The sequence below is a fragment of the Syngnathoides biaculeatus genome, chromosome 11, assembly GCF_019802595.1.
Source record: "Syngnathoides biaculeatus isolate LvHL_M chromosome 11, ASM1980259v1, whole genome shotgun sequence".
Taxonomy (NCBI): Eukaryota; Metazoa; Chordata; class Actinopteri; order Syngnathiformes; family Syngnathidae; genus Syngnathoides; species Syngnathoides biaculeatus.
In genome coordinates this window covers 407,461-435,427 of record NC_084650.1, presented here as the reverse complement: position 1 = coordinate 435,427, position 27,967 = coordinate 407,461, and the positions used below count along the sequence as shown (strand labels likewise).

At 41.1% G+C, this 27,967-nt stretch overlaps 4 protein-coding genes across 8 annotated transcripts in view; 2 read left to right on the top strand and 2 right to left on the bottom strand.

Annotated features, from left to right (window-relative positions):
* Nucleotides 1-6,220, top strand: part of slc43a1a (solute carrier family 43 member 1a) — a 39,972-nt gene extending 33,752 nt beyond the window's left edge. Inside the window, exons 12-16 of one of the 4 annotated variants that reach the window (XM_061835518.1) lie at nucleotides 1,505-1,634; nucleotides 1,727-1,800; nucleotides 2,243-2,366; nucleotides 4,286-4,523; nucleotides 4,593-6,220. In XM_061835518.1, the coding sequence (XP_061691502.1) occupies nucleotides 1,505-1,634; nucleotides 1,727-1,800; nucleotides 2,243-2,366; nucleotides 4,286-4,483 (526 nt within the window). In that variant the 3' untranslated portion in view covers nucleotides 4,484-4,523; nucleotides 4,593-6,220. Of the gene's footprint in view, nucleotides 1-1,504; nucleotides 1,635-1,726; nucleotides 1,801-2,242; nucleotides 2,367-4,285 lie in introns of all 4 variants that reach the window. The other 3 variants (XM_061835516.1, XM_061835515.1, XM_061835519.1) reach the window with 3 other exon arrangements.
* Nucleotides 6,221-6,245: 25 nt separating this feature from the next.
* On the bottom strand, nucleotides 6,246-19,767 carry med19a (mediator complex subunit 19a). Its single transcript, XM_061835522.1, has 6 exons — nucleotides 19,421-19,767; nucleotides 19,003-19,125; nucleotides 16,429-16,562; nucleotides 15,070-15,166; nucleotides 14,891-14,988; nucleotides 6,246-6,706 (listed from the first exon to the last, which is right to left on the bottom strand). Exons 1-6 carry the CDS (start codon nucleotides 19,638-19,640, stop codon nucleotides 6,641-6,643), a joined length of 738 nt encoding a protein of 245 aa, XP_061691506.1. The 5' UTR covers nucleotides 19,641-19,767; the 3' UTR covers nucleotides 6,246-6,640.
* An 85-nt stretch (nucleotides 19,768-19,852) lies between these two features.
* Nucleotides 19,853-23,490, bottom strand: si:dkey-6i22.5 (polyamine-modulated factor 1). Its single transcript, XM_061835523.1, has 5 exons — nucleotides 23,231-23,490; nucleotides 22,042-22,147; nucleotides 21,020-21,120; nucleotides 20,580-20,775; nucleotides 19,853-20,111 (listed from the first exon to the last, which is right to left on the bottom strand). The coding sequence occupies exons 1-5, from the start codon at nucleotides 23,440-23,442 to the stop codon at nucleotides 20,046-20,048; spliced, it is 681 nt and encodes a 226-aa protein (XP_061691507.1). The 5' UTR covers nucleotides 23,443-23,490; the 3' UTR covers nucleotides 19,853-20,045.
* Nucleotides 23,491-23,552: 62 nt separating this feature from the next.
* On the top strand, nucleotides 23,553-27,939 carry tmx2a (thioredoxin-related transmembrane protein 2a). Of its 2 annotated transcripts, XM_061835521.1 has the most exons (9): nucleotides 23,555-23,639; nucleotides 23,734-23,810; nucleotides 23,898-23,958; nucleotides 24,774-24,887; nucleotides 25,004-25,080; nucleotides 26,235-26,341; nucleotides 26,496-26,561; nucleotides 27,254-27,383; nucleotides 27,461-27,939. In XM_061835521.1, coding segments are annotated over exons 1-9 (801 nt in total). In that variant the 5' UTR covers nucleotides 23,555-23,638; the 3' UTR covers nucleotides 27,629-27,939. The 2 variants fall into 2 exon arrangements, with proteins under 2 accessions (XP_061691504.1, XP_061691505.1); XM_061835520.1 differs by having other exon boundaries at nucleotides 23,553-23,810.
* The last annotated feature ends 28 nt before the right edge of the window (nucleotides 27,940-27,967 follow it).

The window sequence follows — 27,967 nt, the reverse complement described above, 5'->3', positions numbered from 1 at the left end:
CTCCACTCCATGTATTATCCTGAATCAGATGCATCTGTGTGAGGTCATTAGCTGCATAAAGACACCTGTCCACCCCATGCAACCAATAAGACTCAAACTTGTAACATGGCCAAGACCAAAGAGCTGTCCATAGACACTAGATACAAAAATTGTACAACTCCACACGGCTGGAAATAGCTACAGAGAAATTGCCAAGCAGGTTGGTGACAAAAGGTCCACTATTGGAGCAATCATTAGAAAATGGAAGAAGCTAAACATGACGATCAATCTCAATCGGAGTGAAGCCCCATGCAAGATATCCCCTCGTGGGGTCTCAATGATCCTTAGAAAGGTGAGGAATCAGCCCAGGACTCCACGACAGGACTTGGTCAATGACCTGAAAAGAGCTGGGACCACTGTTTCCAATGTGACTGTTGGTAATACACTAAGACGTTATGGTTTGAAATCATGCATGGCATGGAAGGTTCCCCTGCTTAAACCAGCACATGTCAAGGCCTGTCTTAAGTTTGCCAATGACCATTTGACCAGTTTCCAGACCTAAACCCAATAGAAAATCTTTGGTGGCCAGGAAGCCAATGGAACCACATACTCAGCATAAAACAAGGATTTACTTCTGTGGCCACTGAACAGGTTTCCCCTCAATACCTCAGCTGTGCCTAGAAGTTCTGTCCATTTGGTTTTGACCAAAAACAAAGAACGAAGAGCAGTCACCTGGATTCATTTTCCCTCTCACTATAAAGGACACATGGATCTGGTATGCAACTTCAATTCAGACTCTCCTCTTTTCAGACCATATGCTTTCATGATCTTTTCTACCAAACCAGCTTTTTCCAAAACCAACCTCCCCCATGCCGTCCCTTTTTGCCAAATCAAGAACATAAGCCCAGACACTCTCACCACTCTCATCGCCCCAGCAAGGACGCGCTCTCCACCCCTGAAGAACCGATTACTCGCTACAGTAATAATGTGCATAACGTTTTACACAAGTAAAAACCAGATCTGTACCTTGCAATACCTCTGCACCAAGGCTTACCCCCAGCCTGGCGTCAATTGAAATCGATGATTATCAGCTCAAATACCTCCATAAGAAAATCAGACTTATTATTTATCTATTTTTAGGGGTGTGAACCACGGCAAAATGATAATTACACAATCTAAATATTTTTTGTTGTCCTGTAGTCTTGTCTATGGAACTTATTTGTAAATAAGCACCATAAAGTGAAGACGACGACTTTAGTGGTTTGGGTGAACAGGTGGAGGAAGAAAAAAAAAAAGACTTTTCCATTATGTTAGGGTTAGTCACTATTTGGAAACAAGGCATGTGAATAAAGATATAACAAAGTCAGGCGAGTGTACCAACCACTACACCATGAGTACTCTTTCAGACTAATGATCAGCAAAATATTTTTGTTCAATCTATGCGGCTGGTATCAATTGACCGATAGAGTCGACTGGAATGTCTGCATCGCTGGTGGTTTTAACCCCCTTGCCCGTGTCCCCTTAGCCAGACAAGCAAGCCCAAGCGGGACCGGAAGATCCAGAAGGTGACCAACGCCATGAGGGCTTTCATCCTTACCAACCTGCTGCTCATTGCTTTCGGGTTATGTTCCCTCATCGACTGCCTGCCACTACAGGTGGCGCACACGCGTCAAATACGACCACACTCTCACTTGCGTGTTGGCACTCGGCCACCCATGTTGACCTTTTTTTCTTATCTCTCTGCTAGATCCTGACTTTCATCCTTCATACTATGGTCCGAGGCTTCATCCATTCCTGCTGTGGAGGCCTCTATGCCGCTGTGTGAGTGTAGAATCTAGAGCCAGGCTGATTAAAAATTTTGGATCCAAACATGAAGCATATTTTCAAAATTCGGCCTTTTCATAGCTATTAATCCTCAGTGCAGTGAAATCTGCTTTATTAATAGTTTAAACCTTAACTAGACTATATACTCTACACAAAGCAGTTTAATATTTCAAAGTCATCTTTTAATATTAACATTAAAAGTAAATGGCTCAGACAAAAAAATTTCAGATGGACCTGCCACGGTCAAATTCAAACAAAACACTGTGGTATTGGTAGAGGCAGAAAGTTTTTTTGCTCCTTGAACATTTCCATGATAATCCAATCCACTTCACCCATTGTTCGTTCACAAGCTGCTTCATTTGATTTTCCTAATATGTCATGAGCGTACTTCCATATTTCTTGAATTTTTGGTAACCATCCAGTTTCTCTCCCATCCCAGCTACCCGTCCAACCACTTTGGCACACTGACAGGCCTCCAGTCCATGATCAGCGCCGTGGTCGCCTTGCTCCAGCAGCCGCTCTTCAGCGGCATGGTCGGCCCACTTAAAGGAAACCCCCACTGGGTCAGGACTCACACACTATGAACCTCGTTGTAAAACACTTGCCATTTACGTACTTTACATGAAAGAATATACAAAGCCTCTTGTATAGCTAGTTGTAACCATTTGCGATAAATGATACGAGATGACTCAACTTTTGTGAACCACAAAATTATTTGAACTGTCACTCTAAGCCAACAGAAGACTAAAATGTTGATTTTTGTTTTCAACCAATTTATAATTTAGTGAAGGGGTTTATACAGCTCCAATGAAGTTGAGATGCGTTAAACAAAAAGAGAATACGATTTGCAAACCACATTCAACCTACAGTATATTACACGACAAAGACGATTTTTAATGTTGAAACAGATAAAGCTATTTAAAAAAAAAAAATTAGAATTTTATGGCTGCAACATGTTGCAAAAAAGCTATGAAAGGTGGCAAAAACCCAATGAGAAAGTTGAGCAATGCTCATGAAATATCTGTGTGGGACATCCCACAGGTTAACAGGCTAAAGACAACAGGTGGGGGCTATGATTGACTATAAAAGGAGCTTCATTGATTTGCTGAGTCTTTCACAAGAAAAGATGGGGTGAGGGTCACCTTGAAAATACGCAAAAAACAGTTAAAGGAAAATTTTCCTCAGTGTACAATTGCAACGAATTTTGGAATCCCTCAGTCAGCATTCCATCCATCCATCCATTTTCTGAGCCCCTTATCCTCACAAGGGTTGTGGTTGTACTGGAGACCATCCCAGCTATAATCGGCCTGGAGACAGGGTACACCCTGAACTTGTTGCCAGTAAATCACAGGGCACATGGAGACAGACAACAGTGGCACTCACAATCACACTCAGGGGCAGTTTAGAGTCTGTAATTAATGCATGTTTTTGGGAAGTGGGAGGAAACCGGACTATTCAGAGAAAACTCATGCAGGCATGTGGGTAACATGCGAACTGCACACAGGTGGAGTCGGGATTTGAACACCAGTCCTCAGACGTGAGGCCAACACTCTAACCAGTTGATTCACTGTACCCCCCTGAGGCGGCACTGCATCAACAACACCACCAGCATCTCTGGGCCCAAGATCATCTAAGATGGACTGATGCAAAGTGGAAAAGTTTTATGTAGTCCAATGAGTCCATATTTCAAATTGTTTTTGGAAACTGTGACTGTCGTGTCCTGCGGTGCAAATAGGAAAAGAACCATCAGGATTGTTATGGACGCAAAGTTCAATAGCCAGCATCTGGGATGGTATTGGGCTGCGTGAGTGCCAATGGCATCGGTAACTTCCACATTTGTGAAGGCACCATTATTGCTGAAAGGCACATACAGGTGTGTTTGGAGAAACAGATGCTGCCATTCAAGCAACGTCTTTTCTGTAGACACCCCCTGATTAATTCAGCAAGACAATGTTAAAGCACATTCTGGGATTGTAGTAAAAGAGTGCAGGTACCAGACTGACTCGGCTGCAGTCCAAACTTGTCTCTTATTGAAAAAGTGTTCCACATTATGAAGCGTAAAATATGACAACAGAGACCCTGAACTTTGACTGTGCATCAAGCAAGAATGGGAAAGAATTCGACCTACAAAGTTTCAACAATTCATGTCCTCAGTTCCCAAACATTTACTGAATGGTGTTAAAAGAAAAGATGCTATAACACAGTGGTAAACATAATCCTGCCACTGCTATTTTGGCTTAAAACAAAGTTCATTAGTTTGAACATTAAATATCATGTCTGTTAAATGTAGATTGAAGAATTTGCAAATCATTGTATTCTGTTTTTATATTTAACACAACATCCCAACTTCATTTAAATTGGTGTCATATTTGGTTGTGGAAAGCATGCAGCGAGGCATGGCACACGTCACATGTTTTCCCAAGTGTTCGTATAATTTTTTTTCTCCCAGTGTAACTAACAAATGTTTCTATGATCCAATCAGATCAACGTGGGCCTTCTGATCCTGTCATTCTCCGGCTTCCTGTTGCCTGGTTACCTGTTCTTCCACCGCAGAGCTCTGATAAGGGAAAAAGAGGCCCGTGACAAAAGGGCTACTGGTCCAGAGATGCAAGCGCTCAACTCCACAGAGGCCAACGGTTACAAGCACCACGGCAATGGACAGGCGGCTGTCGAAGCTTAAAACTCACCAATAGAAGCAAGGAAATAAAGCTTTTATTTTTGTACGTGCCTTCATAATGAGCAGCAATATGTCCAATGTTTTTAGGGTGATTGTAACACCATTTTCATAGGTAAGATAGGACCACGCCCGCACCAGCACCCCAGCCCCGAGGCTTGCCCGTCTGTGCTTTGACTGAGAGTGTAAGTTGCGTTCACGCTGTGGTGGGATGTGGGCGCAAACTGTGTCACCGTCATTTATTTATTGAGGTTGATGTTGGCACATCCAACGAGCGCGATCCAAAGCCATACACGATGCGTTCTACTCAACAACGCACACGCCCACCCTGGTGTGGCCTCAGAGTTACACTGCGGATGTCACGGTACTTGAAACACTTGAATCAAGTTTTCAAAGAGTTATTATTATACCAATCCTCGCGAACACCAAAGAGCAACTTAGAAAATTGTAGAAACGTTGTTTCAGTATTGTTTGAAGTCTTCCTGAGTTTTAGTGCATTATTATCGTTAACCATGCCGTCTCCGCTAAGATCAGATAAGAAGAAGATAAGATAAGATAAAAAATAAATGTTCCTAATCCAGGAAACATGATCAATAATGATTATTCTGCAGATAGGCCTGGTTGTAGAGACGCCATATCTACCTCCATTTCAATATTGTGTACTGTCTCTCTGCAGCTGACTGCACCATCTGTCCACTTTTTTTTTAACAATAGAAAAAAAAATCCCACAAGGACAATTGGCTGATTATTCAATGATGAGTCAATGATGTTTAACACTTTATACTGCTTTATGCACAGAATTGAGACAGTGTGTGTATAAAATGTATTTAAAGTGTACTTTTGTATGATAGCTGCTGTAGAATTCAAAAGGGAAGCATTTGTTGGACCAACAAATGTTTTGTAGAGTGCCAAAACGATTGCCCACCTGCGCTTTGCTTTTTTTGTCGTGCGTGTCGTGTAGATTCACGCGTAAGAATCCTGCCAAAATAATTCACTCTGTAAATAGCCATGAGTGTTGTAATTTGTGACATTTTCTTATTTTACCACATACGGTGTATGTGTCTAGTTTGTTGCAGTGTATTTACCAGAAGATACTTGCTGTGCTTCTAAGTTCTATGTAGTTAGTTGTATCAGATTGGATAATTATGATCAAACCTGTAGGATTGTAAACTTTAAAAGTACAGTTTGAACTTATGCAATCACTTTGTAAATGATGATTTGATTTGTTTTGACTCATTACATTTCAGGGTCACTACGGGTTGATTTTATGACCGTTAAGATGTTTAGTTTGTTTTTTTTCTTCTCTGGATTGTGTATTTCATCTAAACTGTGCCTTTCTGTCATGTGGCTGCACGGCAAAACTGACTTCAAGTAAACTGCCTAACCAAATCCAATATTTTTGGGACTGTATAGTGCAGAGAGGTGGTCAAAGTTGCAACATTTGCATGAGAAAGAGCACGTTATATACGTGTGTAGAACTTCTAAAGTGCCAGTGGTGTTATCATTGCTGTAGTCTGAAGTAAATTTGGAATGCTAAATTGGATATCTACATCATCCAAATTGATGTAATGCCTGTTGTTTGGTCTAAGCCAGGAGGAAAGCTTTTGCACGATATTCAATCAACACCGCTGGCATTGTCCTTTGCGTTACTCTATAAATTATCATTCATGCACAGTTGCTAATGTAATCCTGCTTGACATAATTAATTCTTGGTATTCATTTTAACCAGCTTGTGGATTGCATAAATAAATACATCAATGAGACAAAACTGTATAAAATGTTTTATTTACAATTGCTTCAAACACTTTAGCCTATAAATTCACAGCAAAGTGGCTCAATGTCACTTTTTGCACATTTAAGCCCAAAACTATTCCAACCTAGGGACAATTTGAGTTCAAGTGTATTTTTACTCAGCCTGGATATGAATTGTTTTGGGCTTGATTGTAAGTGCCTGGTCATATTGCTGAGAAATTAAGCTATCAGGCTAATGTTGAAATGAGCATGAAAGAGCGTAACAAAAGGTCACCTGTGTTGGAAACAGGGTGAAACATTATTAAAACAAAGTCATTGAGGGACGCAGATCACAATAGCTTGTCATCAGCATACTTTCAATAATACGCGAATCTGTGCAACACTGTTGAAGGCATACGTGTGGGCTTGGGCCTATCTGAGGCTGTTGCTGTTGGGCTGTGAGCCGGCCAGGCCGGTGTGATCAGGGCTGTGGCGGTTCTGGATGAGGGGGAAAGAAACAACAAGATCAGTATCAACAAAATCATTGAAGACTCCCAAGATAGAGATTTGTGTGGGTGACACAGGGGGGTACTTATTTGCATTTTGAAAAGGTGAACTCAAGGTTTAATGTCATCAACTAATCTAAGACTGGTGCAGGAAGGTTTTTGTTTGACTTGACATCTTTGGTTGGATTGGAAATTACTCTTTTTTTCTTTAAGCAACATGATTCAAACTTTTTTCTTGGACATTGTCATTAGAACTTCGAAAACAAATAACTTGCTACATGCCATAAATTACAAGTGGACCAATTGGAAGAAGATGCACGATGGAAAAACTTTAGAGGAAAAATACAACACTTAAAAATGAACACTGATGTGACATTTGTAATCATTTGTCTACTACAAAAGGGATAACGTAAGTTACTAAAGTTGCACCAAAGACTCGTAAAATTTTTTTTATTCCAATGTACACCACTGTACATAAATAATGAAAGGTGTTTGCCCCTTCCAGAGTTCTTCATTTTTACGCATGTTTGTCACACCTGTTTTTCATTATCAGACAAATAAAAATATTCATCAAAGACAAAAGTTAACTGAAAAAGTTTTTTAAATTAAGCTGTTTATGATGGGAGGGAGGGAAAAAAAACATCTATAGAGTCACCAGTATGCCTGCAAACCTAATGAGGAGAAACAATGCAGAAAATGGATGGATTGATAGATGATACCAGTTTATTTTCTCAGGTGCTTATCCTTGCAAGGGTCGTGAGAGTGCTGGCAGTTATCCCAGCTATCATTGGGCAGGAGGCAGGGTACACCCTGGACTGGTTGCCAACAAATCGCAGGACACATGGAGACAGGCAACAGTCACACTCACAGTCAGTCCCAAGGGCAATTGACCCCTCCGTAGAAATTGCGTCATCCACGTCGCTGACCAATCAGAGGCCAGAGATCAGCATAAACCACGCCCCTTGTTGGCATCCGCTATTACCTCAGACAAAGTCGCATGGTCCAGTATAGCTTTTGTTAGCGTTTTATCACATATTTGGGTTCCTTAACAATAGATATGGTTAAGAGGTGTAGTCACGGACTTTGTAATACTGACGACAGGTATCCTGATAGGCCAGTTGGTGGAGTTAAATTCGTACCCTTTCCAAAACCGAAAACCCAGTACGAAAAATGTCTTTGATGGATCAAACTTTGTGGAAGACCGCATCATCAACTGAATCCATCTAAAATCAACCGGAACAGAAGACCGAGTACGAAAAATGTCTTCGATGGATCAAACTTTGTGGAAGATCGTATGATCAACTGAATCCATCTAAAATCAACCGGAACAGATATGTTTGCACAAAGGTAAGCCCTATATTTGATTTTCAATACATGTCTCATATAAATGAATTAGCAGTTCTTCGCTTGCATAACATAGCTACATGTGAATGATTGACACACTTGATCTGTGTTGAGCGATATTTTGCGATGATCTGACTGGACAAACGTGTCTCTGTTCGGCGGCTAACGAGCTAAGCTAAACCGGACCTTGTTTGCACGAAGGTATGCCCTATACTTCATTTTCAATACATGTCTCATATAAATGAATTAGCAGTTCTTCGCTTGCATAACATAGCTACGTGTGAATGATTGACACACTTGATCGGTGTTGAGCGATACTCTGCGAGGACCTGACTGCACAAACGTGTCTCTTTGTTGGCGGCTAGCGAGCTAAGCTAAACCGGACTAGCGAGTGCTAAAAGCCTTCGACGTGCACCGAGACACCAAGACTGAAGGAAGGATGTTTGAGGACACTATAAAGTAGTGATTGTCGTACTCGGTCGGGACTTGCGTAGGTTCGGCATTAATTCAAGAATAATTATTGAGGGGAGCGCGTGACGTTACACAAACAAAACGAGAGAAACAACTCGTAAACCAAGCCTCGCCTTCTTCTTTTCCTTCATACAGCGGTTCACAAACGACAAACAGATACACATACAGATTCTGCACACAAGTGTGATAGGTAACACGAAAATAGGAAACTAACGAATTTGTCTTTGGGTTATATTATGTAGCTTCTCGGTCTTCCTCTGACACCGGAAAGATCTCGCGCTAATATCGATGGTTTCTCCGTCGATATGCATGCAAATACCATAAAAATACCCCTCGCTGAAATACTTGAAGCCCTGCTGTCTGCTCTTCAACGATTTTTCACTATTCGGTAAGAATGAGAGTGAAAAATCAGCTGGTAAATCGGACAATTTCGCTCTCGTCTTTTCTTCCTGCGACGCCATTTTTGCTAATTGTTTGTCTGAGGTTAGCAAGCGTGGGGTGATGTAACTTCAGGAGGCGTGGTTAAGTGCCCTGTACGGAGGGGTCAATTTAGACTGTCCAATTAAAGTTGCATGTTTATGAGATGTGGGAGGAAACCGGAGTGCCCAGAGAAAACCAATGCAGGCATGAGGAGAACATGCAAACTCTACACAAGCTTGGCAGGGATTCAAACCTGAAAACTGTGAGCCAAACACTTTACAGCTGCTCCACCATGCCACCTCAGTTTTTAAATATTTATTTTTTAATTATTAAGGGACAAATATAATCCAAACCTACATGGTATTCTGTGAAAAAGTGATTGCCCCAAAAAGCTAATAAGTGGGCCACCTTGAGCTTCAATTGCTGAAATCAGTTTAACTAACTTCCAAAGACTTCCAGCCATTAAAGCTGAATGGTACAGAGAGGTTTTGGAGAAACATGTGCTGCCAACCAAGCAACTTCTTTTTCATAGACACCCCTGCTTATTTCATCAAGACAATTCCAGACCTCATTCTGCATGTGTTACAACAGTGTGGCTTTGTAGTAAGAGTGTACGTACTAACCTGACCTGCCTACAGTCCAGACCTGTCTACCATTGAAAATATGTGGCGCATAAGGGTAACCCTATATGACGACAGAGACCCCGGACTGTTGAAGAGCTAAAGCGATACATCAAGCAAGAATGGGAAAGACTTCCACCTACAATAATTTGTTGTTGAAAGAAAAGGTGATGCAACACAATAGTAAACATGATCGTGTCCTAGCTTTTTTTTGGAATGTGTTGCAGTCATAAAATTCCAAGTTAATGATTTTTTTGCTTAAAGGGCCACTGTCATGAAATGCATGTCTTTTAGTATGTTATTAAAGAAAAAACAACAGCCTACATGAACTCATGGGTTTTATTTCCCCACCACAAAACATGATTTTGACGTATACAGCTTGTTGTAACTCCCCCCATGAAAATCCTCTCGGGGGATTTGTTTTCGAGAAGGAGGAGGAAGTGACCAACATGGCAGGACCGCCCTCAAGTGGACTCATTTGTTTCTATTAGTTTTACCTCCGGAAAGGTAGCTCGCTGTTCCTTTGTGTTAACCAAAATGCCGGCTCATTGCATTGCTGGACATTGCCTGAACACTCGGGAGAATGGATTTACTCTTCATAAGTTTGAAAGAGACCCTGTTCGTTCTGAAAAATGGATTGCACGGGTGCAGAGAACGAGAGCTTCGTGGGTTCCAAATGACAGTTAGGTGTGCATACAGCTACTTAAAAAAAATAAAAGTTTGGGGCGGACCAGGTAATCGGTCTCTCATAGCGTAACAAAAGATACGCGTACGTATGACAGGCGTGCTAAATGTGTCGATGTGTGAGTCGAACAGCTTTGGGCTTGCCGGCGAAGGCTGCTGCGTCACCTTGCCAGCGAAGGAAGAACGCTGCCGACAATGGTGCACTCAGGCGTGTGTGACGACAACGTCATAAAGCGCCCCGTCTCGACGGTGTTGTTCATCGCGGATGGCGGCAGCTATGAACAACATCTTAAAGCAGCTCGGCTAGGATCAGTGATAAGCCACCTCAGCGCCAAAAATGAGCCACACCGACCGGCTGCGATGGCTCATCTCTGCCGCGGAATTGGATCAGACGGGGAGGCGGTTTGGCCGTGATCGCATATAATCTGAATATGGCTCAAAACAATAGGGTAATATTGCCCCGGTAACTTCACTCGGTTGTGTGATGTTCTCTTCTTTGAAAAGAGCTTCCGTGTCCAAAGGGGCGTGTTCATCTCCCATAGTAGTGTTCACCGCGTGTTTTCAATGGCAAATGTCTGGGGTTACGTCATGGATAGGCGATGCAGCCAATATGGCGACCACTTGGATGTTGTGGCATGACACTTCTACAACTTTTGCGCATGGATGACGTGCTCTCTCATATTTATTTTTTTGGATAGACATTGAAGTGTATAATATGTATTTTTCATTACAATATCTATTTTACAATGTTTATAGGGATGACACTTGACCTTTAAAAAAAAAAAAGTGTATCCATTTCAACATTAAATATCTTGTCTTTGTAGGAGGGTGTGTTCCAACTATAGGGGAATCACACTCGTCAGCCTCCCTGGTAAAGGCCTATTCAAGAGTGCTGGAGAGAAGGGTCCGTCAGGAAGTCGAATCTCAGTTTCCCCAGGAGCAATGTGGTTTTCGTCCTGGCTGTGGAACAGTGGACCAGCTCTATACCCTCGGCAGAATCCTCGAGGATGCATGGGAGTTCGCCCAACCAGTCTACATGTGTTTTGTGACTTGGAGAAGGCATTCAACCATGTCCCTCGGGGAGTCCTGTGGGGGTTCTTCAGGAGTATGGGGTACTAAACCCCCTGGCTGTTCGGTCCCTGTACGACTGGTGTCAGAGTTTGGTCCGCATTGCCCGCAATAAGACAGGCTCGTTTCCGGAGAGAGCTGGACTCCACTAAGGCTGCCCTTTGTCACCAATTTGGTTCATAACTTTGATGGACAGAATCCCTAGGCACAGCTGAGGCGTTGTGTGTGTCCGGTTTGGTGGACTCAGCATTGTATTGCCCCTCTTTCCAGATTATGTGGTTCTGTTAGCTTCGTCAAGGAGTGATCTCCAACTTTCACTGGAGTGGTTCGCACCTGAGTGTGAAGCGGCTGAGTGTGAAGTGGCTGAGATGAGAATCAGCACTTTCAAATCTGAGACCATGGTCCTCAGTCGGAAAAGGGTGGCGTGCCCTCTTCGAGTCGTGATGAGATCCCGTGGAGGAGTTCAAGTATCTCGGGGTCTTGTTCAAGAGTGGCGGAAGAATGGAGCGGAGATCGACAGACGGAATGGTACACCGTCTGCAGTGATGCAGACTTTGTATCGGTCCGTTGTGGCAAAGAGCAAGCAAAGTCAAAAGGTGAAGAGCTCAATTTACCAGTCGATCTACGTTCCTACCCTCACCTGTGGGCACAAACTGTGGGCCATGACCGAACGAGCAAGATCCTGGATACAAGCGTCCGAAATGAGTTTCCTCCGCAGGGTATCCGGGCTCTCTCTTAGAGATAAGGTGAGAAGCTCGGTCATCCGGGAGGGGCTAAGTGTTAAGCCGCTGCTCCTCCGCATTAAGAGGAGCCAGATGAGTTGGCTGCGGCATCTGATCCAGATGCCTCCTGGACGCCTCCCTAGTGAAGTGTTCCGGGCATGTCCCACTGGAAAGAGATCCCGGGGACGACCCAGGACACGCTGGAGAGACTATTAGAATGAGCTTTATTTGCCAAAGTGTGTTAAAAAACACCCAAGGAATTTTTCTCCGGTAAACGGTGCTGCCCTGGTACGACATACAGAACAAAGAACAACAAAGCAATAAGAACAAAGAACAAGAGACATTTCTATTTATAGGAACTATTCCTTATAAAAGTCGTGCAAGATGTAAAATCTTTTTTGTTTAGAACAGGTATGAGATAAGTATGTCAACGTCCCACATTGTGTAAAACTTGTACAGAGTCCCTTTACCCATTTGCGATTCCCGTAATAGACCAGTGCAATGACAGTTGTGCAAAGGGAGCAGGTTAAAATAAAGTGCCAAAGACAAACTGACTGCAACGAACAATCAGAACAACTGAACAAATTATCGGCACCACTCTACCCATGACTGATACGCAACGCGAACTAGGTCTAGAGCAGGCAGGATTCTTTCAGATCCTCCACATCCTGGCCACCAGCTCTTCGAGCTCCTTACATCGGGACAGCGCTACAGACCGATGTAAATCAAAACCAGCAGGCATTCGAACAGTTTTTTCCCCTCTGACAATTCAATCATTACATTCTTAATCAGCAAATTTACTATTTTCTGCCTTGTGCCATTGTTGAGACACTCCCATTCTGCTCGTCCAGTCAACAACAGTATTAGTAATTTATTTTGTAGACTATCGCACGATTCGTCACTTTATCCTGCTCCTGCTATGTCACTCGGCTGGCCTGCGAAGTCTGGGTATCCCTGCTGAAGCTACTTCCCCCGCTACCCAACCCGGAGAAGTTGTAGAAAATGGATGGATGGATATTAGTTGAACATGATTTGCAAATCATTGTATTCTGTTTTTATTTATTTCAAACAATGTCCTAAATTCATTGGAATAGGGTTTGTATTTTTTTTTTTAACTTTGAAATAAAGAAACCTTCAGCTCCAACAATGATGGATAAATCTTGTAAGTCACTTCCATTATCATTAGTAATATTTGGACTTAAAAGCCCAAACTCGTGGCAATAAAACTGTATAAAAGTTAAAAACATTTTTCTTACAATTTATCAAACCATGTAATAAATCATAATGCATTTTAAAATGTCCAAAGTCATGGCAGTAAAACAGTGTGAATCTCATAAAACAAATATTTTAACATTTATAAAACTGTTCTTGAAATTCATGTATAAATACTCAAAGCAATGTATTTAAAGAATAATTAATTTAAATATAGTTGATATTGTAAAGCCTATAAAACCCTATTTCTCCACCACAATCCGTTTAACAAGGCCGGTTAAAAAGTGAAACGTTCAAATACCGAACCGCATTTTCCCATTACAATGAAAGGAAAATGAAATAATGCGTTCCAAGCCTAAAAAAATAATCGTTAAGTGTTTTTTTTAGCTTTTCCTGATAATAAACTGCATTGTAGGAATACATGTATAGTTTAAATACTTTATATAATTAAATCATTTAAGAAATATATTTATATTTTGCTTAAAATGTATGCTTTAGCAGTAGTGTATGCTAGGCTGCGAGTGCATTGTCGTATCTGTAGCGACTCGGCTCCCAGACTTGCAAACCTTTTCCTATTAACAAAAGTGCAGAAATACTTTAAACAATAAATAATGAGGGGGGGGAAGATAAGTTGTTTTTTTATTTGCACAGAAAGTACGTAATGTACAAAAAATGTAACTTGCAACTAGAGTTAGGGTTAATAGAAAAGAAAAAAGCAATGCAAAACTGTTTCAAATGACTTCAGTGGGGGTGACTCGCCCCTTTTTAACAAAGAAAGAATCTAATGTAGAAGGTTTCTGCCGTCTTTTGAGCACCTTCCTGAAGTGGCTCATAACAACATCATTGAAATTTTGCAGTGCTCTGGAACATTCTGCTTTGTTAGGGTGATGGAGTTCTACAAAATTATGGATGTTGTTCCATTTAGCGCAGATAGCTTTTATATCGGCACTTGAGACATCCTTCTTGCCTTCAGTCTCATCAGACAACATCTCCTCCTTTCCACGCCAACACTATCCCCAGCCAACTGCTGCTCGTTTACGAAAATAAGAAGCAACTTTTTGACTTCCTCCAAGATCTGTTGCTTCTGCTTGGCCAACACAGTTGCTCCTTGAGCAACATCACTTGCTTTGAGGGCATCCTTGTGTTTCAGAATGGTGCTGATCGTCGATTTCGCCATGCCCTACTTCTTCGATAGCTCAGAAACACGCACACCAGATTCGTGCCTGGCTATCAAATCCTTCTTGAAGTTGACAGTTTTACGCACCACTGTCCTTTTTTCAGCGCCAGCAGTTCCACTTGCCTTCTTTAGCGCCATGATCGGGGGTTAATGGTGCTCAATTGGAAAAAAAAAAAGTCACTACAGTACTAGGAAATGTCCGAGAGCAGAGGAATATGAGAGTCAACTGGTTGCGCCGCACGCAGTGTGTGTTACATCTTTTCTGTTTTTTTTCAGGGGTGCGCTCGAAAGCACAATAACAAATCGTCGTGGGTCAGCTGGTCGGGGTGTTCGAATACCGATTTTCGTTTGAAAACCAAAGCAAAAAAAATTTCAAAATTTTCATTCGAAAACCGATTTGTATTTGTTCGAAAACTGTATTGGAATTGTCTCTTGTGAATGTGAGAGATGTTTCTTACCTTCTTCTTTTTCTTGTCTTTCTTCTTCTTCTTACGATCAGGGTCGTCATCTCTCTTTTTCTTTTTCTTCTTGGGGTCAGTGTCTGACGGCGTTTCCGCTGTGTCGCAAAGGTTCCAGATGAGACGGCATCTTAAAAATCTTAATGTGCGTGAATGTGTACATTAGCAGGCCATCCTACCTTGTGGTAATGGATCCTGCGGTCGGTGGTGTTTGTGCTTGTGTTTGCTTTTCTTCTTTGGCGGTTGTATGTGCATTAGTCGGTACTGTTCTGGGAGCTGGAGAAGAGACAACCACAAAAATCCATAGGTTTTTTTTGGGTATGCGCAAGCATAGTATTGATCTAGTGATGACACACATACACCAAAAACTAAATATATCCTGTGAGAACCTCCAACCCTAAGTTTCCCTTGGCCACTTAAGGGCAGTACGGTGTGATGCGTGCATGGAGCTACAGCTTTTTGTAAGATTAAAGAGAAGTAGATCATCAAAATAGAACTTTATTAAACGTGTTCTTCAGACAGACTATGAACTACTTTATTTTTAAACCGGTGAACTTTTTTCAAAATTTCTAGTTATGAACTATGAACTGACTTAGTTACAATAATTTCTGGAACATTGAATTAAACTTTGAACTAGTGTTTTATTTTTTAGTGAAAGGTGGCCCCAAGATTATTGTTATAATGTATAGACCTCCAAGATATAATGGAAAATTTATGGAAGATTTTTCATAACTGCGGTTAAACAATTATTCATACTACTGCAACAATTTTTTCAAAACAGGAGACTTTAACATTCATGTTGACAACAACACGGATATAAAATCCAAAGAACTCTTTGCCATACTAGACACAATTCACCTCTCTCAACATATTAAGACTCCAACTCACATTCAAAGTCACATCTTAGATGTGGTCATCTCTAAGAATGTTGAGATTCTATCAATTGACATTAGGGATATAAAATTTCTGACCATTTTTGTGTATTTTTTCAACAGCAGATTCTTCACAAGGTTCAGACAACTTCAATGTGTACTAAGAAAAAGGTACATAAATGTGACTGCCGGTTTTTGTGACAAATGATGAACTTTTATACAATTTCATCTTGAGTGTCTCAAGTGCCATGAATGCTGTCGCTCCTGTTAAAACCAAGACCTTCTTGAGGCGACCAAGAACATCATAGATGAGCACAATGATGGTCAAGAGCGCTAAATCAAATTGTAGGAAAGCAAAACGCAGATGGAGAAAAACTAAACTCAGAATTGACTACAGACAGTGTAATTTTAACAAAGAGTTACTCAGAGCGAGACAGCGACACTTTTCTGAAATCATCAGTAAGAATCTCAGCAATACTCGCACTGAGAAACTGTAGGAAATCGATAAATAAATGCATTTCTCTTTGGATGGATCTCTTTTAAAAGATTCAAATGGGAATGATGGAGACAACTCTAACCACTTACTAATCAATTGTTTGACTAAAATCTGTCTCCCAAAAATATCATTCATGGGTGCCTGAAGACAGCATTGTACTTGATCGTTACCGGCCCAGTATGTAGTCTGAAGCCTGTTAGCAAAGCGCCGGTGAGTGGACTGAAGGAATTTCCAGACACTGGTGGCTTATCAATGAGGGATCGCAGTGAGCTGCCATCTTGATTCCCAGGACAGTCGATCATACCTGTGGCAAATTAGAAAAGGGTCGGGGAGCACACAGATTTCGTCGTCTGGTCACAATGGGTCCATATATGTTCACAGAATCCAGGAGTTCACATACACCGTGCAAAAACACCCATTTCATTTTCTGTCCTACTATCTGAAGTTAAATCAGACTAAACCTCTGTTTCAGGTCAGTCAGGATCACCCAAATTATTTAAATTTTGTTGAACGCCACAATAATGAGAGAATTTCTCAACACAATTTCACATTATTTTCTTCACAGTAAAAAGTTTCCATACATAAAAAGTCTTACGTCTTTAAAAATATGGGAAAGCCAGACGATGACGTCATGGATTTGGAAGCTCCTAATAGATCAACTTTGACAGCACACCTTAAACACTGTTTCCGTGTTTGAAATCATGGGGAAAATCAAAAGAAATTGCCCAAGAAATCAGAGAAAGAATTGTGAAGCTCCACAAGTCTGGCTCATCCTTGGGTGCAAATGCCAGATGCTTGAAGGTGTCATGTTCATCTGTTCAACAAATTATATGAAAGTATAACCATCATAGGAATGTCAAGCCATCACAGCGTTCAGGAAGGAGACGGGAATTGTGTCGCAGAGATGAACATGTTTTGGTCTGAAATGTGTATAACCCCAGAACAAAATCTCAAGACCTTGTGAAGATGCTGGATGAAGCTAGTAAGAAAGTGCCATTATGCATATTGGACCGAGTCCTGCATTGGCACGGAGAATGAAGCCATTACTACAAAGGAAAAATCAAAAAGCTAGATTGGAAAAAGAAACCAATATGAAGAGCTTAACTTGTTGAAACATGGTGTGTTATCTTATACTACTAAAGTGGAGCTGTTTGGCCAAAATGACCAACGTTACACCTTGTAAACCCGAGAACACCAAACCAACTGTGAAGCATGGAGGTGGCAGTTTCATGTTGTGTGGCTATTTTGTTGCAGCAGGAACTGAAGCTCTTCATAAAATTGATGGCATCACGGAGAAAGAACATTACATGGAGATATTATGGCAACATCTGACTTTGACGTGAGAAGCAGGGGTTCAATTCCTGCTCAGTGATGCTGTCAATATGTGCTCTATGACTGACTGGCGACCAGTACAGGGTGCAGTCTGCCTTTCACCCAAAGTTGGCTGGGATGGCCTCCAGCTTTCCTGCGACTCTTGTGAGGATAAACAGCTTAAAAATATGATGGATCTCAAGACATCAACCAGGAAGCCAAAACATGGGCGCAAATAGATCTTCCAAATGGACAATGACCCGAAGCATACTGCCAAAATGGTTGAAAAGTGGCTTGATGATAAAGTCAATTTCTTGGAGTGGCCATCACAAAGCCCTGATCTGAATCCCATTGAAAATATGTGACCAAGGCAACTGATAAACCTGACTCAGTTACACCAGTTCTGTCAGGAGGAATGAGCCAGGATTCCAACAGAGTACTCTCAGAAGCTTGCGTAAAACCTTTGACCCAAGTCATGCACTTCAAAAGAAATGCTCCTCGATACCAAGGAAATGTATGTAAATGTTTGGCATTGAAAAAAAATTAAACTTTCCTCTTTCATTATTGTAGCATTAAACAAAAATAATTTTGGTGATCCTGACCGACCTGAAACAGGAAAGGAAACAGGAGTCTGATTTGACTTCAGACAGACAAAAAATTTTTTTTTATGCACAATGTATGAAAACCTCTGGCTTCAACTGTACTTTATTCAGCCTTTCAGCACTAAGTGCAGCAGCCACAGAGGTACAACACTTGAAGCAGTTACGGGAGACCAAAGTTAAATCCACAAAATCAAACAAACTCCCAGACAAGTGTACTGTATGAATCGGATAGCTAAAAGACAGAACTTAACATTGTGCAGTATATATTTAGGCACACACATGTAAATAATTTAATCAAACAAATACCCAGAAGCTGCATGCTAAGATCTAAGGTGAAATGCCATAGGATGAGATAACCATTAACCTTCCCAAAAAAAAGTTTGTATGAGGTCTTTCTGTAATATGAAAGTCATAAACTGTACTCTGTGCACTTTGTGTTAACGTTGCATCAAGACAGTCAACTTCTAGGTTTATTTTTCACCCATTTTAAAACAGTTGCTGTGGCTCTGTTTTGCAGTAAAATAGCGATTTTGTCTGAATAGACAGGATAAACCCTAACCGGACAGATGAGAAGACGGCAATGTGACATACTGTACTGTGTTTAGCGGTGTATGGTAAAAAATGGGGTGTGGGTGGGGGCAGTAAACCCACCTGTGCATTATCACTACTCTTTGCTCCTTTTTGAAGAACATAAAATTATGCAAATAGTATTTTAACATTTCACAATGGGACATTAAATTTCATTGTAGGTTCAACCACTAATTCACCCAAAAGCTTAATATACCGAACTTTTTGCGAATAAAGTGATAATGAAGCGTCCCATTGACGCACCTGGTAACTCTGGTAGAAAGTTGCTGAGCTTCTCCTTCACCTTCTTCCCACAGAACTTGTTGTAAGCATGTTCCAGGTTGTAATGCGTGATGAGGTTGGTATTACCAGTCAACTCGTTCCCAACTAAACACAAGTAGTTCACATTACAACGCATAAATTAACGTTCACTACAAGCGGCTGGTGCCAAAAAGGTGCTATATTATATAGTGAGTACACATGACGACTTCATAGTACACGATATTTGCACCCCAGAAACGATCTGCTTGCATATTAGCTGCGACCGACAACTTAGCAATGTTTACTAAACACTTTTGCTAACCACTCGGTTATTTCCACATGAACAAAACCATTGCACACTTAAAATAAAAAAAAATAAAAATAAAAAAAAAAAAGAGTAGTTAGTCCAAGCACCCAGTACCAGGTAGTTCTCGCAGTAAGTAAAACGGTTCATTCATGGCTCCGGACTTTCGCAGAAGAGGCCCCTCATCCCCGAGCTGTGCTGGGATCTGCCCGGCCACGGAGACTTGATTTGGGGGTAGAGGCGGCGGAGGCTTCCCGGCTCCGAACCCCAAAGACGACGAAGCGGGCGGTCCCTGAGTTTCATTTTGACCAAATAAAGTTGAGAATATTTCCGCCATACCTCTCGCTATTATAATTACCGAGACCTAAATGACACTATGATTTCTCCATTGAATCCTTCTCGCTTTGTGACGTTTCCGCGTGATGTCAGGAGCAAACAGGCAAAATACCGTAATGTCGGGCCATTCTGCGCAAGACATTATGTCACATCACAAGAACGCCTATGCTTTTCAAATATCTCATTTTATTGTCAATGGGGGGGAGAACCAAGAAAAAAATATATGTTGTATCCGTTAAATCAGGTAATTATTTTAAAGCTCACACATACAAAAAAAATATCTGCAGATGTGATTATGTCACATCACAAGAATTCATATGCTTTTCAACAATCTCATTTTATTGTCAATGGGGGGGGGGGGATGAGAAAAATATATACAGTTGAATCCGTTAAATCAGCCATTGATTTAAAGATCAAAAAGATCTGCAGTGCATAATGATGATGACAGTCTTTCAAATTCCGTGGCTGATGCCTGTAATTAGAGAAATAAATGCACACAAACACCCAAGGTCAATAAAAACAGACAACATAGTACAACCAAGTTCAGAAGAAAAAAAATTTTTTTCCAGAAAGGTTGACGACTTGCTGAAGTGCACAACTGGCAGTTAATGAGAAATTAGAAATCAGATTTGATGGCCAAGTACAAATATTATCGCAGCACCAATCCATCTATTTTGTACAATTTGCAAGCTGTTAGTGGAATGTAGGACAAAGCTCCACCTGGGGATAAAAAAAACAAAAACATGAAGGCAAAAGGCCCAAGAAGCCCGAGATTTGAACACAAAACATCGGACCTGTAATTGCTAACCACTTTGTCACATGCTGTCCAGTTTTTATGTGAACAATAACGTGAAGTAAAAAACAATTACCTGGTAATCATGTTTAAGGCAAATTGGACATTTATTTATTGAACTCTAATTTGGACCTTTTTCTTTCTCACCTGCCACTCGGTAACAGCTGTTGAAATCCGATCTTCGGTCTGAGCAATCCTTTCCCTACCAGCCTGAACTTTTTGTGCAAGGGCAGCATTCTCACCCTGGATCTTTTTGATCTCACGCTGCAAATAAGCCTCCTGCTTTGCATACAAGGGCTTTATAAAGCTGCTAAAGTCTTGTTCTGGAACCCCAGAGGGACGCCTAAGAAAACAGGTAGAGTGACAGTACGGGAGATGATTAAAATTACTTGAATATTAACAACATTGTTGCAGTAGCTGTTGTCGTCATCAATAGTTTATGCAAAGTGTACTATATTGCACAATACAATATGACAATAGAGTGGACAACACAATAATGCTGAGGTCAGCATTCAATCTGCCTTAAACCAGCGTAGACTGTATTGCAAGGAGGGGGAAAAAAGTGTTTGAGTCTCTTGTATACAAACCACGCAGGGTCTGGATTGATTTTAGCAGCACTTTCCAGTGTGTCCAGCTCATTTAGTTTGGACTCTAGTCCCGCTTCTTCATTCAGTTTTCTGATATCATCCTTAATATAGAGAGAAAACACTCAGCTAACTTTGTGTCCAAACATGAATACACCACAATAAATAAAATGTAAAACATAATGAATACCACAAGTCCTAGAATCACTGAGTTCTCTTATATACTATAAACCCTCACCGATGCACAAATCACTAAATCACAAACCTACCTATTGAAAATTTTTCTCAAACTTTTATATAAGTCAAAAAATTACAGAGCTCTCCAAGTACTACTATTATGACTAAGACTAATCTACAGTATGTAGTAGGCTTAAGTGTTGAGCAAAAAGAAATAACTTTTATTCCTAAAAAGTACATTTATCATAGTATGCCACTGGTAATGCTGTGGATAAATAAAGGAACAGTTTAAAAAAAAAAAAATGAGTATTTTAATGGGCGGCACGGTGGGGCGACTGGTTAGAGCGTCTGCCTCACAGTTTTGAGGACCAGGATTCAAATTCCGGCCCCACTTATATGGAGTTTGCATGTTCTCCCCGTGCCTGCGTTGGCTTTCTCCCGGCACTTCGACTTCCTCTCACATCCCAAAAACATGCACGGTAGGTTGATTCAAGACACTAAATTGCCCATAGGTGTGAATGTGAGAGCAGATGGTTATTTATTTGTATGACTGACTGGCAACCAGTTCAGGGTGTACCCCGCCTTCTGCCCAATGATGGCTGTGATAGGCTCCAGCACTGCCGCAATCCTCGTGAGGATAAGCAGCTGAGATAATGGATGTTTGAGGATTATTTTTTTTTTTAATAATTTTGTTGAACCACAACTCTGATTATCATTGGTTGAGTTTCATTAAAATTTGATTTAGTATTATCTTTGTAAAATTCAAGTTATTTCTGTGACCAGAGTGGGTTTTTCTTTTATTAACAGAGGAGAAGGAACACTTTTGTCCATGTGTGTATGTGCCATACCTTGATAGCTTTCCGTAACTCGTCTACAAACTGCTTGTGCACATTTTCCATTCTCTGAGGGTTGATCTTGTAGACCTTATGGAACATGCTGGAAAACCTGTCAGAACTGTTTTAAAAGATATACAAATGTTACAAGATGAACTAGACTGAGCATTAGAATGTGCACTATTGTGTTAGTTCCACAACTGAAAAAAAGATACAAAAATACCAAATAATTAATCAACCTCATAATACTAGACTTTACACCAGTTTGATCGGCACAAACCGATCAGCCGATGAATTGGCAGTTTGCTGATCAGCGATCGTTTTGATGTCATAATTAACAGATTCGATCAATGACGTAATTGATGGGCTCCGAGAACAATTTACTTAGTGTCGGAGTTGATCACAGTATATCTGAGTCCAAAACTTTTATTTTTACAGTAGTATTCGTAGTTTTTCGTGTCTTTTTGATTAGTACTGTAAATACAATGTATGTAAAAATATCGGACAGTCATTCAGGCTTTTTTTTTTTTTTTTTTTATAAAGGTGGGGCAGTGGGTTGAGACAACACCTCATCGATAGATCAGGCTACAAGACAAATTTGCTCTTTCACGATTGAACCACGTCAGACTACTGCAATACAATCTTGTATTCCGATACCACCGCATCCCATTCTTTTTTTTCACAACTTAAATGCGCCTTGATACACTCATTACCGTGGCGACGACGAAAAGAGTGTATAGCGCCGACTGTATGAGGGAAAAACGTGTGTTGGGAGTCACCGATGCTCGGGAGAGGATTTCGTGTAAGGATTACTTGAGGTATGTTCACATACTTTTCATAGCCTATATCGGGAGCCAATCCCAGCTGTCATTGGACAGAAGGCAGGATACACCCTGAACTGGTTTCCAGACAATCGCAGGACACATCAAGACAAACAGCCGCACTCACAATCACACTTTAGGGCAATTTAGAGTATCTCATTAATGTTGCATGTTTTTGGGATGTGGGAGGAAACCGGATTGCCCGAAGAACGTGCAAAGTCCACACAGGGAGAGCTGGGATTGAACCCGTGTCCTCAGAACTGTGAGGCCAACGCTTCTAACAGCTGCTCCCCCGCAAAAAACGGCGTTTTTTTTTAACACATCCAAATACAGGGAGCTGTACTCATTCCAAAATTACTGGAAAAACCTTAATATTAGCTCACCTGGACATGTCCATGAAGGATTCCAGGCTTTTCTCAATGACTTTTTCATACAGCTTCAGCCTGCTGCTTCGAGGGTCGTCCTTTTTGGAGCCTTTACAAGCTGCTTCTGATTTCCCACTCTGCGATGACATTCCCATTGAGCCATCACTGCTGTGTGCAGTTGTAGCGTTTTCATTCGACGACGTTTCGGTTACTGCTTTGTTTTCCTCCATTTTCCCTCTTCGTCTTCTTCTGTTTACATTTTGTGCGTACGCGCCCAAACTACGGTTCGCTGTTAGGCTCAGCGCGCTTTTATTTGGCGCATGCGTCGATCAATAACGTCATGCTCGTACGTCACTTCTTTTTCCGGTTCCTTCCGACGGTGTCAGCTGGCAAGCCCCTTTTGGCCAAAATGGGCTTAATCACTGGAGTATGTGCTTTCCTATACCACCTTCCCCAAATTTACAAATGGCTGCTGAAACCGTATTACATTACCTCCTTCTTTATGACCATCGCCTTCTTAGTGGTCCGAAAGACCCCCGGTTTGTGCGAGCACCTGGCGACCCAGCGTGAGGATGGCAACTCTTGCGACTTTGACTGGGTGAGCACACCCCGAAGCGACAGACATTTGCAAGCGTGCTTGTCGGACATTCTCGTTTATTCCCCCCACCCCCCGTTTACGTAACAGAGAGAAGTGGAGATTCTCATGTTCCTCAGTGCCATCGTGATGATGAAAAACAGAAGAGCGAGTAAGTCTTATCCCTCCCCGACACACAGTTTTGTCCACCATAAGAGATGGACAATTTATTAGATACAGTGTGAGTGTATATGGCATTTCATGCAATAGCTGTAGATAACACATTTGAAGAGGCATGAACAGTTATTCATGTTCCAACTGGCCCACAAAAGGGTTTAAAACCCTTTGGCAATATGACAGAAATCTGGACTCATTGTTAGAATGCAAAGAGGCCATTTTCAGATTTTTTTTTTTTCTTTTTTCCTCAGTGCCAGCGCCCATAGGAGCCGTCTCATTCTTGGCTACAATGATCACCAGTTAATCATCAGATTTACTTCAAATTTGACAGAAAACTGGGTAGTAATACAGTAGTTAATCACGTCCAGATTGTCATCAATACTCTCTGAATCCTATAAACGTGTGATTTTGGACGCTGAACTCGAACATTTTCATCTTTGTCAGAACCACAGATAAAGTAGCGAGGGAACGCTGTATTTTTAAAAAATATATATCATGGAAAAGTGCTCCCCCCATAATTCTATTATAAAGTTAAACTTTCATAGAGGAAACAATGCTTGAATCTCCTATAGTACCACATAAATTGGTTTTAATAGAAGAGCACTTTGTTCTCATGCAACTGCATTCTTTTGTTTGTAACTGTTTAACCAATGCAATACCAAACGTGACATTTCTCTGTCAACCCCTGCCCCCACAAGCAGGAAGTACTCCACTATAAACAAACCAGCCCATTGCTGTGTCAACATTACCCTTGAAGATCCTCTAGTGACCTTGTTTTCCTCTCTAATCTGTCTCTCCCCCAACTTGCAGTCACCTTGGAGCAGCACATCGGCAACTTGTTCCTGTTCAGCAAAGTGGCCAATGTCATCCTCTTTTTTAGGCTGGACATTCGCCTCGGCATCCTCTACCTCGCGCTCTGTGTTGGTCGGTGGCTTTGTCAGAACCATTGTTTAAAAACTAAAATGGGATAATAACGTGACAATGAAAAATATATTTCAACCCTGAAACGTCATAAAGTCAATGTATCTGTCTCTCCTCAGCATTTGTCATGACATGCAAGCCTCCGCTATACATGGGCCCTGAATACATCAAGTATTTCAGTGACAAGACCATTGATGTGAGTTGATTTGGACAAAGCACATTCAGAGTTCTAGAAATGGCCCAAATTACAGTGTCCTGAAAATTGCAGTTTTTCAAAACGTCTATGTATATGTACCGTATTTTGACAACCATTAGGCATGCTTAATTAAGTCTTAGATTTTCTCCAGAATGGATGGGGTGCCCTATATTATGACACACTTTGTGTGCTCCAAGTTGCAAAAGCTGTAAATGTTTTTTTTGGTGACTATTGCAATTATCCATCCATCCAGTTTCTTAAAGCCTTATCCTCAAGAGGGTCGCGGGAGTGCTGGAGGCTATGCTAGCTGTCAATGGGCAGGAGACAGGGTACACTCTGAGCTGGTTGCCAACCAATCGCAGGGCACATCGAGACAAACAGCCACACTCACAATCACACCTAGAGGCAATTTGGAGTGTCCAATTAATGTTGCATGTTTTTGCGATGTGGGAGGAAACCGTAGTGCCCGGAGAAAACCCATGCAGGCATGGGGAGAACATGCAAACTCCACACAGGGGGGTACGGGATCAAATCCAGGATCTCAGAACTATGAGGCCAACACTTTTCAGCTGCGCCACCATGCCGCCCCTATTGCAATTAACAACACCCAAATATGCTGCTTACCTAGATGGCATACATCCATGCTAACACATGGTGGCGCTCACGAGGGAGTGACAAACAATTGCAATGATTGTACAGAAGTTTACATTGCCCCACACACTGACAGTGTAGGCAAGTCATTACTGACAATGTTGTACACACGCAGTGTCGCATCAAAACTAATATTACACTACAGCAAACAGAATAGCATAACTATGAAATAATAAAACAATGACTGAAGGAATAATCTACAAGCACTTTAAACGCTGCAGTATAAGGATGAAAATAGCGTTTGAAGTGCATGGTTTGTCTCAATTGTTTCTTCAGTTTTATTACGCTATTCTGTTTGTTACTACATGTTGACTAATTGGTGTGAACACAAGCTGCACATTATAAGGTGCCTTCTCTATTTTGGAGGAAATTTAAGACTTAAGAGGACCTTATGGTCATGAAAATATGGGGCGGGGGGGATTGGCGAGCATGCGGGGAAGGGCATACTGTATTTTTGTTCAATTTGTTGGGAATATATACATATACACTCCCCCCCTCACCAGGAGGAGCTGCAGAAAGACAGTCGCGTCACCTGGATTGTTGAATTTTATGCTAACTGGTCGTCTGACTGCCAGTCTTTTGCACCTGTCTATGCTGACCTTTCGCTCAAGTAAGAGATGACTTTGCACTGACTTCATCTGAATTTGAAAAATAGTACTCTTGATGGGTCGCCCACGCAACCCAATACATCAATGGCATAAATGGTGTGTGGCATGTGTATGGCTTTGGTAGGGGTGTGCAATAATGTGCATCTGTATCTGCAGGTACAACTGTGCTGGGCTGCGGTTTGGGAAGGTGGATATTGGACGTTATGGAGAAGTTTCACAGAGGTAAGATTTCTGTACACATCGTGGCCCTGATGGACAAAACTGTTAAACATCTCTTAAATCATTCATCGTTATGTTAGCCCAGTTATTTTCAAACCCCTCCTCTGCTAAAACCCCATAGACCTCAGCCTCATGTGCACAAAGTAATGTCCAAAAAAGGCACACCTAGATTAGTTTGGCATGGAAGAAATCTATGTAAACATCTGCCTTCAACTAAGAACTGCCAACACTACCTTTTTAATGGTTAATTTCAGGTTCAAGAAATTGTTCTATTAGACACCTGTTTTATTTGATTTTTTTTTACAAAGTATATTCAATTTCAGTTGTATGAAAAAGTACTTGATTTTGAAGAATATTTTCTTCAACTTGTCTGCTTTTGAAATTGCCATCAAATACGTGACTCAAAATACTTCAATGTTTTGTTTTTTTAAAGTTACCCTCTTAATTACTCAATTTATAGTAACTTAGAATATCCTAAATATTAGTTTTAACCTGAAACCACAAAAAAACTGTGTACTTTTAAGTTCGAACTATTGAGCTATAGCAATCACATTTTCACTTACTTTCATCAGGTATAGTGCCATTTTTGTCCATGTTCATTTATTTCAAACATAAAGCACATTTTCACCATTTCATTGCTGGATCTCCCACTGAAATTTCTCCCAGGATTAATATGGGAATTATCTCTTGACTAGGTACAATGTGAGCATGTCACCCCTGTCCAAGCAGCTTCCCTCACTGGTGTTATTCCAAGGTGGGAAAGAAATTATGAGGCGTCCAGCAGTGGACAGTAAAGGCAGAGCTGTTTCATGGACTTTCAATGAGGTTTGTCTCTAAAGACGTCCATAGTAGTAACACTGGTTAAATATGTTCCCGCACTAATATGATTTTGTTTTGTTTAGGAGAACATCATCAGAGAGTTTGATCTCAATGAACGCTTCCACAAGTCCAAGAAGCTGAACAAGAGTTACGGTTTGAAGGAAGAGCAGCAGCACAACTGCCGGCAAGAGGAGACAGAGCCTCATGTGGATGCTCGGGAGCAAAACTCAGAGAGCAAGAAAGACAAGTAAAGATGGGGAAGCGTGGTTCACAGATTTTTTTTTTTTAATGCTGACCTGCCTTGCAGTATTTTTAATTTAAATCCCTAATAATGTAGAATGTAACATTTAGAATTGTGTAGGAAAAAGTGGGTGAGTGCATTGTGACTGTGCAAAAATATTTAGCAAGGATCAAAGGAGGGAGGTTTTATCAACTTATTTAAATGTTTTGTATGTTTCCTGTGTAACATCTGACTACTGTGTAAATCATGCAACGTTACAAATGTCCCATCATTCAAAAGCAAATTAAAAATGCATAAATAATTCAGCACATGTTGCAGTCAGTTTGACCTTTTTATTGAGAGAAGACAT